General features: G+C 31.0%; 4 protein-coding genes across 12 annotated transcripts; 1 reads left to right on the forward strand and 3 right to left on the reverse strand.

Annotated features, from left to right (window-relative positions):
* Positions 1-64: 64 nt before the first annotated feature.
* On the reverse strand, positions 65-11024 carry LOC126869728 (sodium- and chloride-dependent GABA transporter 1-like). 4 transcript variants are annotated; one of them, XM_050626631.1, is made up of 10 exons: positions 4482-6728; positions 4273-4363; positions 3157-3412; positions 2764-3064; positions 2477-2660; positions 2138-2405; positions 1657-2031; positions 1284-1586; positions 982-1149; positions 65-886 (listed from the first exon to the last, which is right to left on the reverse strand). In XM_050626631.1, exons 3-10 carry the CDS (start codon positions 3301-3303, stop codon positions 797-799), a joined length of 1836 nt encoding a protein of 611 aa, XP_050482588.1. In that variant the 5' UTR covers positions 3304-3412; positions 4273-4363; positions 4482-6728; the 3' UTR covers positions 65-796. The 4 variants fall into 4 exon arrangements, with proteins under 4 accessions (XP_050482588.1, XP_050482589.1, XP_050482587.1 ...); XM_050626632.1 differs by lacking the exons at positions 4273-4363; positions 4482-6728 and adding an exon at positions 10880-11024; XM_050626630.1 differs by lacking the exon at positions 4273-4363.
* LOC126869755 (eukaryotic translation initiation factor 3 subunit K) lies at positions 6893-8515 on the forward strand. The gene is made up of 4 exons (XM_050626694.1): positions 6893-7082; positions 7328-7547; positions 7790-8009; positions 8305-8515. The coding sequence occupies exons 1-4, from the start codon at positions 7030-7032 to the stop codon at positions 8460-8462; spliced, it is 651 nt and encodes a 216-aa protein (XP_050482651.1). The 5' UTR covers positions 6893-7029; the 3' UTR covers positions 8463-8515.
* On the reverse strand, positions 8496-11027 carry LOC126869753 (palmitoyltransferase ZDHHC3). The gene is made up of 4 exons (XM_050626690.1): positions 10880-11027; positions 10308-10589; positions 9845-10003; positions 8496-9598 (listed from the first exon to the last, which is right to left on the reverse strand). The coding sequence occupies exons 1-4, from the start codon at positions 10996-10998 to the stop codon at positions 9325-9327; spliced, it is 834 nt and encodes a 277-aa protein (XP_050482647.1). The 5' UTR covers positions 10999-11027; the 3' UTR covers positions 8496-9324.
* A 688-nt stretch (positions 11028-11715) lies between these two features.
* On the reverse strand, positions 11716-14937 carry LOC126869746 (protein Mo25). Of its 6 annotated transcripts, none has more exons than XM_050626675.1 (9): positions 14643-14937; positions 13945-14148; positions 13587-13699; positions 13357-13524; positions 13085-13203; positions 12830-12998; positions 12587-12751; positions 12291-12395; positions 11716-12211 (listed from the first exon to the last, which is right to left on the reverse strand). In XM_050626675.1, exons 3-9 carry the CDS (start codon positions 13677-13679, stop codon positions 12029-12031), a joined length of 1002 nt encoding a protein of 333 aa, XP_050482632.1. In that variant the 5' UTR covers positions 13680-13699; positions 13945-14148; positions 14643-14937; the 3' UTR covers positions 11716-12028. The 6 variants fall into 6 exon arrangements, with proteins under 6 accessions (XP_050482632.1, XP_050482629.1, XP_050482633.1 ...); XM_050626672.1 differs by having other exon boundaries at positions 13578-13699; positions 14643-14936; XM_050626676.1 differs by lacking the exon at positions 13945-14148 and having other exon boundaries at positions 14601-14937.
* Between the last annotated feature and the right edge of the window lie 755 nt (positions 14938-15692).

Below are 15692 nucleotides of genomic sequence, written 5' to 3' on the forward strand. Positions count from 1 at the left end.
TAATTATATATATATTAATAATTATTTTTTCCTATTAATAATGTAATGGATATCTACTACCATATTTTCTATGCAAATCTACAATTTTTATTAAGAATAAAATTTGCACATACATTTTCTGCAAAATCACGCGTAAATCGATATATCTTTTATATAAACAAAAAACATTTCGGCTTAGCGATCAATTGAGCAGCAAAATATAATAATTATGGCAGCGTAGATATGTGTACTATATAGTTACATTCAAAATGTGCAGTAATTTTTGATTTATGGTACATGTCCGATATTGCTAAAATAAGTTATAGCTGCTAAATTTGTAATCAGACTTACACGAATAGTTTCGGAATTTAAAACACTTATCAAGTACTTGAAATTTTTAATTTTAGAATCCATCTTATAAACAACATCGGGAGATTATTTTCTAAATGCATTTCTCTTGTGAACTATTCATGTATGCCAAAAATTTCATGTGCTTTAAATTACTCTATAATATACTTAAGCTAAAACTAGATACAATTCTGAACACTTTAGTTCCTTCTGATAAGAATCTAATATATTATTATCTAGACGATAAAAAATGTTCATTTAAATAACATGAATTTCTTTGGTAAACAGGAACACAGCAAAAGTTTTTTTTTCGAACGAACGAAGAAAGTAATTTTATAAAAAAATTACACGAAAATAATGATGTCAAATGTTGTCATTAAATAGTTAATTCGTTAAATTAATGGTAGTCAGAAGGTATTAAAGATTAAAATAATGAATCCTTTTTAGGATCAAAATGAATCCGTGGCAGTTAAAGTGGTGTCAGTTCGACCGATGGCTGACCCATTTTCATTCGTAGACCTGTTACGTCATCCTCTATCCGTACTAACAACTTGTATTTCTAAACATAAAAATACAAAAGAATGATTAATGTTTTATTAGATACCCAAAAGACTTATGAAATCTTAAGCGAAATAATAAATAGGATTTATTTACTGTAGACGTATCTCCTGGTGTTGTCTTCCAGGCATAAATCATGTAACCAGGTATACAAAGCATCGAAGATAAAGCCGTCATCCAGCCAAGCACGTGCGACCACCATGGATATTCATAGTCTAAATATTTTACAGGTGTCCATTGTACGAGATTGAAAATGAAGACGCCCTATTAAAATTTTTAAAGATTGAGAATAATAATAATTTTATCTAAATTAAAACATAAATTGAAGCTAGACGAGAAAATTAGAAAGTAGTCTCAGTAATCTTTGATTTATAAAATAAAGAATGAACTCTACTTACGACACAAATCATCGGGGTGGTAATAGTCCAACATAGCTTCCACCACATTAGAGGGTAATATCCTATCATATCTCTTATAGCATCGTAAAACCGATTTACACCAAAAGCCCAACTTATCGAGATACACTCGAAAAAAATTAGGAAGAGAAGACAGAACCCAGACACTGCGTATGAATCCAAGATTTGAAAGACGTACATGCCACCTTGTGAAATACAAGATAATCCAATAATGTAAGAAAGCACGCAAACTATCGCAATGAATAGTTCCTTACGCCGGCGAAGCAACTGCGGCCATTCGTCCACCTTGAATGTTAAATATTTTACAAGGGATTGAAAATTGTTTATTAAATATACCCTAAAGAATTTTACTCACCATGGCAGTAATAAACCCTTCCATAGTACAAAACTGAGAATCTAAACCTATGAGAAGAAGCATAAAGAAGAAGAGACAAGACCAAAGGGGCGCTCCAGGAAGTTGAAGAACCGCAGAAGGGTAAGCTAAGAAAGCCAATCCTGGACCAGAAGCGGCGACTTCTGCGACAGGTTTTTGTTGTTCGTGGGCCATGAAGCCTACCACGGAAAATATGACAAAACCGGCGAACATGCTCGTCGAAGAATTCACCGAACAAACGATCAATGCGTCTTTGTAAACGTTATTTGTAAATTTATTGTAACTACCAAGAGCCACTAATGTACCCAAACCTAGTCCGTATGAAAAGAAGATTTGAGTAACAGCATCTATCCATACCTGCAAAGTTCAATAAGCTGTTACTAAAACCGAATAATTGTTACAATTATTTTCATTCAATCATTAAAAGAAAACGATTATTGCAGTATAACTGTATATTGCTTACCTCGGATTCTTTTAGTTTGGAAAGATTTGGACTGATATAAAATCGAATGCCTTCCATGGCTCCGGGTAAAGTAATGCCACGAATCAGAAGGATCGTCAACAAAACATAAGGGAACAAGGAGGTAAAGTATACCACCTTTCCAGTCCATTTAACACCTTTCCAAATACAAAAATAACAGAGAATCCAAACCAAAAGGAGGGTACCAGCTAGTTCCCAACGAATATTGCCGACGTGTTCCACGCCCTCACTGATCTGAAGTGCTCGACGTCTACAAAATAGTATTTTATACGCTCAAAGAAATCTTTCATATTGTTACTATAATTGTTTAGCCGAGCTTACTCCCAAAATTCTTTGACCGGATCAGTAAGCTCTGTGATTGTCATGTTGACGTCGTTGACGGAACATACTTTAACGTAATTATGATGTCTAGTAACTTGATTCCAACATATTAGCGAATCTCTGTCGTAGGGATTTACGCAATTCTTCGTGTTCCAATAGTTATTACAGCTTCCCCATGGTAATTCTGATTAAAAATAAAAGTCCATATAACTCGTTGAACTTTCTATATGTTTATCAAATTTATTTTTACTCTATATATAAAATACAATATCCTCGATTAAACTAACCACTGCGCATGGACATAAAAAAGTAGAAGATAGCCCAAGCAAGAATGACGATGTAATAAACATTCATCCAACAGGACATGACAGCGGCGGCATATCCGATACCCTTAAACAATGGCGCTATTTTGAAGACACCGAGGCCACCAACGGTAAGCATCTGGCCGAGAGCTAGTTCCATAAAGAACATTGGAATCCCAGCAAGAACCAGTGTTAAAAAATACGGAATTAAAAATGCACCGCCACCGTTCTTGTAACAGAGATATGGAAATCTCCAGACATTTCCCAGACCGATTGCTAGACCAACCTTCGAATCGAAGTGAATTAGTATAAAATCAATACAATATAAACGTTGAAGAGCAAGTAAGAAATAAGAAATATTATAATTGATAAAGTTACCACGCTCAAAATGAAATCTAGCTTGGTACTCCATGTACCACGTTCTGGCAGTGGCTTCGTTTTATTAGATGCGGATGCTAGGTTCAATGCAGTTTTGTCAGGATTTTCAAGATCCGCGAGTTCCGGTTCTCTCGATGCTTCCGTCATTTTGAACGATTTATTCCGCTGACCGTAAAAGAGTTCCCTCGTTTTCGATGACCTCTCTCGCGTATTCCTTTATTGGCCGCGGAACTACCGCGAAGACATAACAGTGTTTCTGTTGGCAATCAAACGTGTCATAATTTTTATTTCTTCGTCTATTATATATTTTTCGACTATCCTATGTATTGATTTTCTATAGAATATATTTATCAAGTTCACATGAGAGTGGATTATGAGCCCTCTTATATGGATTATAAGCAACTTTCAAGGTTCGCTGAAAGGATGTAGTTTGCGAAGAACGAGTTTGACCGAGTTCTGTTTCCGGGACCGGATGCGATTTGTGTTTTGCGGTGTGGAAAATCTACGGAAAACTATTATTCGTCGAAATTCAAGGATACCAACTATAGTTTAAAACTGTAATCACTGACTATACCGAGTCACATGACTGGAATCTAACATTTCACTCATTTTTTGTCCGATTCTAAGATTTCTCTTTTAAGAAAAACTGAAGAAAGTTATTGAAAATTTAATTAGACTAACAAGTATTTCAAAATGACTGAAAATCAAAAGTAAACGAACAGTTTAGTTACAGAAACAGTATTATAAAGAGATAATGTTTCGACGATTCTTGAAGGACTCGTCGCTCTTTCTATCGCGGAATCGTGCGAGAGTCAAAAGTGAAACGAAAGTAACATGGTTTCTGACGTCAAGATCAATAAGAAAAAATTAAGGCGTAAAAGTAATATCGATGCGATCCGGTTAAATACGAATGTCCGGCTGGGGAACCCTGTAATGAATATCCGAGTCCGTGCGCGTTCCCCCAAAGCTCATCCTTCCCCGGCCCCTTCGCGGCCGATCCATTGCCTGGCTCCCTCTTCCTCTTCCACGCTCATAAAAAACAGCTATATTCTAATTAGCCGAGAATGCGTTGTTCCGCATAACCGACATTGCTATGATCTTGAATTTCTCGCTTACTATTAATTGGTTTCTCGCTTTTCCAATTCAACCTCCACTTGCGGCTTTTCCTTCCGTCGATCAGATCTCCGTTTCTCGGTCAATGACGCGCCTAGGAATGTCAAGTTGCTCGCACGTGTTACATGTTCCCCATATTGTTTTACTTTGTTCTTTCTCAATAAGATAATTTGCGAAATAAAATCTTATACAAGGCATAGTTTCATACAAACCTAACTTTAGCCAGTTATCGATCTCACGACACTGTGTCAGCCGTTTATTGCGCTTCCGTGGTCACCGTGCTTCCTCCTCGTGAATTTCCGGTGGTTCGTGAGAAGAACGGAAATGAAGGAAGGACCGCGCGAAAGAGAAACGCCGATTTAGCGGAACTTTCTCAAGAATCAAATTAGATCGTATGCACTGCACTGCACACTCTTAATCTTTCACGCAACAGCTCGATCGGGTCGAACGGGCGGCATTCTCAGTGTTTCAAGCAAAGTCCTCGATGCAGAAAAAGAGTGATGTAACACTTTGATTCGACGGAACTTCGATTCGGTAAAGTGATATTCGGCGATCAAGAGCTAACGGGTTCTCTTGATCCTGGCGGTTCTAGCGACGTTACGATCATCGATTACTACGTATGATGTACATAAACGACGAGAACTGTTGCAACTGTTCGTTTTTTCCTCCCTTGATCTCCCTTTTTTCTCTCAACTTTTGCTCGTCTCGTCTCGATGTCGATGTCTAAAAGACAATTTATATCTGAGGGACGATGTGAATGGTTAGCCGGCCCGCTCAGAACTGGAATCAGGAGTTCACTTTCGACGGCGAACTAGCTGAAATATCAGGGGTACAAAATCGGGGGATCCCCCTTTTCCTTTTTTTCCCCCGGTCCACCCTTGCAGTTTACATCGGTGTCACGCGTTTAATCCGCGCGCGCTCACTCGTGCCTGCTCGCGCGCACGAAGCAAGAGGGGACGAGGAAAACAAGGAGAAAGAGGGTCACCAAGATCGCAACAGTATATCATCATCAAGTTGACGGCTATCCCGACGATGCTGTGCTCTTTATTGTCAATGTTTAGATATGTACATCTACATATCCATCCATTTTCTTCTATGTATCGATAACTTTCCAATTCTAGCTCGCAATATCGTTACAACCTTCTATCGCTATTATTCGATCGCGCCAATCTCAAGTACTTGAAATTGCAATACGGATGGCAGAAAAAATGTTTCCTAAGAATGTAATTAGAAAGTTCTATCATAGATATTAACCACGGGGGTTCCTTTTTGGTCAATTGAAGAAAAGAGCCTTAAAATAGAGAAACATTATTTATGAGGATTTTTGTTATTCATGAAATAACATCAATTGATCATCTGTTCTATACAAACAATATTGTCAATCATGTTTCCAAGTGTACAACTTTGAACACTTCACAATATCTCATTTTTCGCGTTATTATCCTTATTATCGAAACTGTCTTTTTTGTATATGAAATAAGCAAATTTCTGTACTTTCTGACGAAATGAAAGAGTACGATAAAGTAGGTGAGCAAGACTAGGAAGCTAGTATATCCGGAGGGTTCACGTGACACCGATCTATCGCTACATCCGTTCTGGGTACACTCCGTAATATAGATCATCAGGATGATCGACATTAACTCACACAAATCCCAAAGCATCTGCTATAGATAGAAATCACTCTTCGATTTATGAAATTAAGTAGATACCTGAAAAAATTTTTTGAATTCCTTAGAAAATTTTACGATTAATTCTTAATCTTAGAAGAAAAGAAGTAGTATTCGTGAAAGTTTCTCTGATCAAATTGAAAAAAGTGACCCTTCGTTGTAAAAACAACGAATTTGATGTATGGTGCCCAAGTGTTCGAAACTTTTGCATGAAACAAGAAATTGTTAACGTAACTAATTTTTATACCTTACAAGCGCGCGCGTGCACGCGGTTTGATTGCTCGTTAACGGTCAGCACGGCAGAGGGGAGCATCCCCAATGACTAGAGGATGTGCGGGAAGTGGCGCGGGAACCGCGTTAAGAATTACTTTGCGGGTCACATCTTTTTTTTACGAATCGAACTACCTTTGATTTCGCGAAGTACGTTAAAACTTCTAATACGCAACAGAGATAAAATATATATTACACAAAGAATACAAAAATTGATAACAGACAAGTAAAAATACCAAATATAACATATATATAAAATTCGGAATAATTTATAACATTTAAAATATTGGTTAAATAACATTTCTTATTGAGTTCACACCTTTTGCAACACATTGACTTGAACATGATAAACATGCATATATAGCTCGTATAATTCCATTAAATTCTTCTTTCAACTGTACATAAAATGGGTAGTTTCATATAAATGATGAATGATCTATTAACAATTCGGGAATAGTTATTTTGTTTTTAATTTAATGTGCATAAGACAAATGTATTGACATTTTTATTATTGCCTGCAAACAAAATTAATTTACTATTATATATTGTATGTTATTACTAATATATACTATTTTGCGTTCAAAATTAAAATAAAATAGCTGATAGCAGATGATACCTGGTGATACTTAAATTTTCGTTTCTAAAAGCATTTATGTAGGTTGGTATTATTAGTTTATGTTGTCAAATTTGGCAACCTTGTGAAGACTCATCGTGTGGTGGAATTACTTTTCCTAACCTAACAAAATATCTGTTTTCTAGATTAAAGAGCAATATACTATTTAACTTATAATAAGCAATTAAGGAAATAATCCTTTTTACTATAATGGCTGAAGCAATGCGTCAAACTGTGGCTGGAATGTTGAAAGGCATTGAAAGGTGCATTATTCATTACTCAAAAGTGTAATCTAATTCATATCTTATATATGATTTATTTTAATAACACAAAAAATACATGGAAATTTAATATATTTCTTTCAACATTTAATTATTAATTTATTTGATCTCATTAAAATTTTATTTATATTGTTATCATGAAGAACATATTACAATCATATACATTAAGCATGCATGGCAAATATAATAACTGTAAATATATTTTTTATATTTTATAAAAATTTCAGATATAATCCAGATCATTTAGCAACGCTAGAAAAATATGTTGAAATACAATCAAGAGAGAATGCATATGACTTGGAAGCTAATTTAGCAGTTTTGAAATTGTATCAATTAAATCCACACAGGTTTAACATGGATATTACTTGTCAAATACTGTTGAAGGCTCTAACAAATCTTCCTCATACTGATTTTGTACTTTGTAAATGTCTTCTCAGTGAACGAATTGTAAGTTATTCATTTATCATCTTGATCTTTATATTTTCATGGAAAATATTTTGATTTATAACTTATATATTAATTAAGCATGATTTTGATTCAAGAACATATTTATAATATATATAATAAAACATTTTTTCATACAAAATATATATAATTTCTCATTTACATTTTTTACATAAATATGTTGCTAATCTACTTTTTATAATTAATGCATAAACTGACCAATAAGTTTAAAATTATTTTTACAGATGCAAGAAAGTCCTATTAATCAAATCATGTATTTGGGAGATATTTTAGAACAATGTAATTTCCAACATTTTTGGGATAGAGTTCTTTCTATGTCTGATCTTTGTGATAGGATTGTAGGATTTCAAGATTCTATAAGAAAATTTGTTTGCCATGTAGTAGGAATTACATTCCAAACAATAGATAAAAATCTCTTAGCACAACTTCTTGGAGGAGTTGATGGTAATGTTTTTTCATATTTTTTAAATACTTTAAAAGAGATTTATGAAAATATTCACAAAAGAATATTTTGTTAAAAAATATTATATCAAAAAAGATAATTATTCTAAACAACATAAATCCATTAAAGCGTGAATTTATAAACTAAATTCCTTGAATTAATATTGTTAATATGTTTTACTTATCAATATTATGTAACATTTATATAAATGTAGAAATCTGTTTTTTAAGTACAAATTATTATACTACCTTAAAATATGTATGAATACAAATTTAATAATAAAATAATTTATTTCAGATACCACATTAAAACATTGGGTAAAAAAATATGGATGGAAAGAAGAAAGCAAGTCCATTATTTTTATAGCTAATCAGGATGAAAATATTAAAACAAAAAATATTACAGAAAAAATAGATTTTGAAAATGTTGCTGGTTTAATGGCTGCTTGTCTTTAAAACTTATATCTTCAATAAATTTTTTGAACAAAATAAATTTCTTACTTATTTTATAGTGTAATACTTTTTTATGTATAATAATTTCATAACACATATAAATATAAAAAATATACATTCTGCACAATTTAAATACAAATGAATTTCATTAATATTTTTAAAAAATTGAAAATTAGTACTGAATTTTGCATAAACTGGAATATTTCGTAATACATATGAATTCATAAAATTTTATAAAAGATATACTAAAATGTTTAATTATATGTATTACAAGATTTTGTTGAAATTCATTCATTGACATTACATTCAATACAGTTACTAACACTTGATTCAATCATGTGAGTATTAAATCTGCAAGTATATTTAGACATATTTAATCTTATGGAATGACTCACAAATACTAAAATATACATCAATTTAAGAGTTTATCTTGAACTATAAGCGGATATAATTTAATGAGGGATTAAATAATAATTCATCAGCAATGATACAAAATTTGTATAAAATTAAACCTTCAAACATCTTTCCTATGTGTTATTTTTTCTACATTTTTAACTAAATATGAGATTATTTAAAAAAGAACTTTATTAAAAGACTAAAAATTATTAAAAAATATTAGAATGCTGTAAATTTTCTAATTTTAAATAATTAAACGTTTTTAATAATATTTAAGAATTTGAAGTAGACAAATATAATATGTGAAAGTCTTCCTTTTCCTTCTCCTAAATTTTGTAATGTATAATATCTTATTTTTTTGCAAATTGCATTTAAATAATGGAGACTTTCTTAAACATATAGAAAAGTATTTATGGCAAGCAAAGCCATAAAAGAGCATTTACATCTCAATATGTGATTAAGTATTCATCTAAACTTCATGATCTATCAGGTACGCATCTTTTCGGAAAGTATAACGTGGTGGGTTTTGGCAAGGAAACATCCATAGAATTGGATGGCTCTTGCCACAAACCTGAGAAAGTAAAACCAGAGTACGTGAACTGTTTCTTTTATAATGATGATTATTCTGCATATGTTCCATTATGTTTTCTTCTCCGAGGATACCTTGAAATTGGTCTACCAGCATTGCGATGACAAACATGCCAAACAGTGCTGATTCCAATACCAATATAACACAGTGTAAGCTGCAGAAAAAACTTCTTGATTAATTTCATTTTTTTCTGACAACATATTTCTGTGTGTACTTCAAATAATTTTTAGATTTGAATAAACTTTACATGTAAATTTGAATATTGTATAAGAAAAAATTACTAATTATTTAATCTTCTCTCAAAGTACTCTTATTCTATTATTAGAAGTTGAATTTAAGTTAGAATGTAATTATATAGTTATTATTTCAAACAATAGTGAAATATTTGAAACACACATACATGCGACTCTGTTTGACAGCTATGTCATTACTGCACCGAGAACATTCTAAAATCCATGAGGTTATCACCAAGCCTAGTGCATAGAAGGCCAATATTCCAACATAGACCAGAAATTGAATAAAGTACTTTTGATTTTGTTCTCCAACACAGTTGTTTATCCTTTGAGCAACATTGTAAATTAAGTTCAATGTGAAAAAATATCATTAAAGTATATAAATCATAAATCTGCTATTACTGCATTATTATTTTTATTATAATGAATGTTTGGTAAAAATACTAAAAAATAATACTAAGAAAATATCATAAATTCAGAAGTTAAGAAATAAAAATTACAATTGAAAATAAATAATAACAAAGATCAATTATTAATCGCTATAAATTGCATAATTTTTAATTGAATTTAATATTTTTTACTACTCTACAACTGTAAACATGTTTTATATTCCTATAAGTTATAGCATACCATGGACAATGATGATCCATTCGCCTAACACATCGTTTACAAATTCTACAATGACATGCTTTGGGAGGTCTATATGTTTCGCATCTAGTACAAACAGTCCAACTGTCTCTCTCATCACATTCAATTTTTGTTTCTGGATTATCTGTATGAATGTCAGAAAAGTCCATACGACTTTGAAGTAGTGGCACAACACCAGGATCACTGCAGACTGCTTTCAAATGTGATATTATCAATAATAATACAATAGTGTTGAAAGCCACAACATGAAAGGGACCCCACAAACTGTACATAATAATATACAAAATGAGATTAATTGTAAATCAGTAAATAATTAATGCAAGTGCATTTCCTGAAGATGCATCTCTAATTACAAGAAAAGTGCAATAATGTAATAAAATGGAAAAAGAAACATTCCATGAGCAATATTTTATTAAGTTAAATTAAAAGTATATTAAAAGATTAAAATACATATATCCATATTGATATAAAATTTATGCAAAATCAACTTTGTACAAATAAATATAAAACTACAAATAAATAGGTTTACAAACATAGAATATTATTAAATGCACCTGTCTTGCAAACTATGCAGGATAACCCAACGTACGACGACGTAATCTGCATAGAAGACAGCAACATATGTAATTATGATACACACAATCCCACAGGGGTCTTTTACAAACATTTTCATTTATTCCATACTCTTTGCTAGCAAATATATCAGCTATCGTCACAGACTTAGAACGAGTTTATGTAATTTCGTTCTTCATTGAATTTACATTATACGAATTCAATTCAATCTTCCTTAATTCCATTTAAGTTCAAGTCTTTATTCTACAATTGCACTAAAACATCAAGTCGGAACGTATTTATAGGCAAACAGTTGATTTGTTTCACTAAATAATGTTAAAATGTTAGCACAAATATTAAATTTTCTGACCAATACTGATCACTATTGACTAGCCTAAACTGACCGCCATGATATTGCTGTCATAAAATACCACGTGACATGCCCCACTACTCCAATGTAATCTTTTCCCCTGACTGAAAATATATTTTAGTTTCTTTATTAACATTGTAATGTTCAATAATGAAATGCTGTTTAACATGATGAACATAACCTAACAATTATTAAGTTTAATAATATAATAATAAATACATAATTTCTTTACTCCTATAAATTTTAAACAAAAAAAATTAAATATATATTAGCTTTTGAGCAATATTTTATAATATAAATTTCGTAATTTAATAAATATTAAGCAGCATAATTATGATAGTATCAAATAATCTAATTGCATTGAGAAATTGATATTAACTTCAAGAAGGAATATTTTCTTTTCAAATGGATATTTAAATGGAAATATATGAACGTGGCATAGAATCGCTTTGTGTAAATATACAATAATGCATTATTAAACGAAAACTTTATTTACAGAACTACTCGCAAATAAAAGTAATAGCGATAATAATAATAATAATTAATAATAATAATAGTAATAATTAATAATATTAATTAATAATAATCGAATCATTATGAATCGATTAACGATAACTATAACAAGTGAAAGAAAGGGACAGTAAAAGACAGAAAGATAGGAAGAAAATAATGGTAGATTGCTACATCGGTGACTGTGATGGTGTAACAGTAGCAACAGCAGTTGAATAGACTTCAATAGTAGTAGTTAACGGTAGCTGTAGCAATAACTTGTATTTTGGACTTAATTCTCATGTACAGACTTAAGTTCTTTAATCTGCTTAATAAGATACGCCTTCTCGTCATTGAACTGTTCGTCTTCGGAACGGTCAGTGTGGAAGCGTGTCAAGAATTCGATTAATTTTTCCTGATTACGCAGTAATATATCTAGGATTGGTTTCGGTTTATTTGGATTCGCCACGAATACCTAAAAAGTTACAAACAAATTTTTCTGATTATTTTCTAAATCTAAATAATAATGATGATTCTAAACTACGTAAATATACCTTAAAAACATGAAACGCTTCAAACTGAATATTACGTGATTTTTCTTTGAGCATATTCATCATCAATTTCAAATTATCAGGATTCGAAATATATCGTGTCATTACCTGAAATTTAAGAACTGTCGAATTAACGTGCTCTTAAGAAGGTACACATATATATATATATATATATATATATATATATATATATATATATATATATATATATATATAAGCACGCATACACATACACGCGCGCGCACATTATACATATATACATATATATGCTTTCTTTAACTACTGATAATTATACATACGGTAAAATTGTGTCTATCAAGTAAGAGTTCCCCTAGCAGTTTCAAACTTTGTCGTCGCGTAACATAGTTTTCTGAATTCAATAACCTTTGATAATGAGAGAAAACTTTATCGTAATTAATTTCTAAAAACTCAGCGCTCAGTATTTTATGCCTGGTAAGTAATTCCTAAAAACCAACGTACCGGATGCACCAAGAGTATTCTTTACTTTAAGTACGATATATCATGCGCTTATCATCGCTTACTTTGAACGTAGAAAACGCGTCGGAAGCTATGTCGAATGTTGACACTTCAACGTATCTGAAAAAATTGTAAAAGTCGTCCGAATAGATCATGATTTTTGCCAAGGCCTCATATCTTGCACATTCTCTTAACATAGTGCCACAGTTTAAAGCAATGTCTTGGTGCTCATATCTGTAATTATTACATTTATAAATTAAAATATTTCATATTTATATTTAACAAGTAGAAGATGAATATCGTACTTTACCAGAACTTACCCAGACATGAGAGTAAACAATATTTCCGGTTTAGTACATATATACTCTACTGTTGGAGATCTGGTTCCAATTTGTCTCCGTAATATATTATTAAATACTTGAGCAACATCCTTCTTTCCCTAATGAAATATTATAAAACATATTAAATATATGAGTATATGAGTATATTAATAAAGAAACAAATAGTATATCATAAATGAAATATTAAAAGTTTGAAAAATTGTTGCACAATTTATAATTTGATATTATATTGTAAATATATCTAAACATACCTCAAAATCTATGCGACTAAGATTTTGCACAAGTAGAAGCAACAAATTACTATTATACAATTCTTGGGCCAATTGGGCAACAACAATATCTGCTTGAGGCTCTGTTTCAGCTGTTCCATAAAGCATATTTTTTATATGTACCAAATTTTTACTGACATCCTCTTGAGCCTAAAAATTAATGTATTGCGTCATAGAAACCGAAATATAGTCTCACAACATACCTTTTCTACCTTCTTATCACCACGCTCCAATGCATTTACTGCTTCCTTAAGAGCTTTTACCACCTCCGCCGGACTCTTTTGAGACTTTCCGAACAGAGGCATGTTTTTCACAATGTACAGACCTTGCGGAATATATGGAAACAATAAACAACTGTTAGGTCTCTTGTTCTAGTAAATAGTTTATATAAACTGTAATTAATACAATTAAATAATGTGCACTACTATAGTACATAACCATTATGTAAATTCCAAGCATAGAAAATCCATTTGGAAAATTCATTCTAATATTTTGTGCACAAAAACATAATGAAATAAAATTGAAAGAAAGTAAAAATAAAATTATATCAAATTTAGGTTAAAAAATTACGTGATTTAATTGCTGCAATAGTAAGTGCTCCAAATTTTGAATTAAAAGAGGCTATGTATGGTATTTTTCATATTCCAGACTTATAATATCCTCATATATGTTTATGCGAAGAGTCTTTTGTAGGATATACTCTTCTTAAATATTTTGTTCATATATTACAAGATTTGCAATAAATTGCGCCAAACATATTTCTTCAGGTTATATCTATAGATGTAAATGTCAAATTTGTTACAGGCTACGACCTATTATCATCAAACATGATTTTATAAATATTAATTGTGTCTGTTTTCTTATTTCGAAAGTACACATTCGAATTAACCTAAAAATTTTGACTTTCGCCGAAGTCAAGTTTAAAAATTCGTAAAGTGATTTAAAAAAAATAATTGAACCGACAAACACTGCAAGAAATATGCCGAATGAAATAGTTGCAACAAAAATGGAGGTCGTGTATCAAGTCGATCAACGATACAATGACGACAGAAAGGTTCAGGTAAAAAAAAAGGAAAGAAATCAACAAAGCAACATAAAATTTATATATGTTTATAAAAAACATAAATGATATAAAATAAAAATTTAACAATTTAAAGAAACTAGAAGAAATCGAATTGCGACTTGTTAGGGTGCGAGTTTGTTGAAGAAGATAATAAATGTTTAACCTGAGCGTTTCAATCGTCTCACGAGCCTTAAAATAATCTTACCATTCAGTCAGACCCTGAACGAACCCTCAGCCTCGGTTCGAAGTATTCTATACGATTCTTTTAAAAGCACACATATAAGGCAACTACTTTTCAATTCAATATTTCGTGTTAAAAACACAATTTATTCTATTATGACAACTCTATTGATAACAGATCCCGAACCTATGCAATGTGATATAGTTTCTTTTAAAGAACGCTACAAATGAATTATTTGTCTTTGAAAACTTTTGACTAATTGCACGATTCTATGACGTCTCTTATCAAAATTCTTTCGCGACTAATGCCGAATCTGCAAAAACATTATTGGTCTTGACTATCTAGAAACTTTCGTTTCAACCAATTGGGAAGCTTTGAAATTAAAATCACGCATCAATTCACTTAATTAATACGTAATCCTGCTATTTAAATGAACTATTTTTTATTTTATTTTCTTATAGGTATAATTACATAGTTTTTCTTAGGAGATGTATTGGAAAATTATTTAACCTGAGAAATCACAAAAAATGTCTCGTTTGATGTTATTTTGAACTACGTAACTACTCTGAATGTTTTTTATTAATTAATTATGTTTCAATTAATTAAAATCATTAGAAATATTCTTAGGATTACTTTGTACATGATATATTATATATTGAATCATGGCGCGAAAATTTCATATACTTTACCGCTTATTTTTTATACAAATAAGACTATAGTGAAATAGTGCATAAATTTTAATACTGCACTTCATTTGAAATATGTCTTAAATAAGAAATACTTTTAAATACCTATCTTAATTTAAAATTCATGTGTGTTTAGAATCGATAATAAAGCAAATAAATTACGAAACTTTTCTTTGGAAGTAATAATTACTTTTAAATATTTAATTCTTTTAAAAAATAGCATATTTGATGGAATTAAATATTTGAATGAGATTAATCTTTCCACTATTTACTATGTATAGTAAAGTCAATTGCGATGTACTACGCGTCCTTTTTAATTTACTACGCGTTTGTGTTCAACATAAGTTATTTATTGGACAAAAACCGACAAATGGGTATTACCAATCTA

The sequence above is a fragment of the Bombus huntii genome, chromosome 9 (genome assembly GCF_024542735.1).
Source record: "Bombus huntii isolate Logan2020A chromosome 9, iyBomHunt1.1, whole genome shotgun sequence".
In the NCBI taxonomy this organism is placed as follows: domain Eukaryota; kingdom Metazoa; phylum Arthropoda; class Insecta; order Hymenoptera; family Apidae; genus Bombus; species Bombus huntii.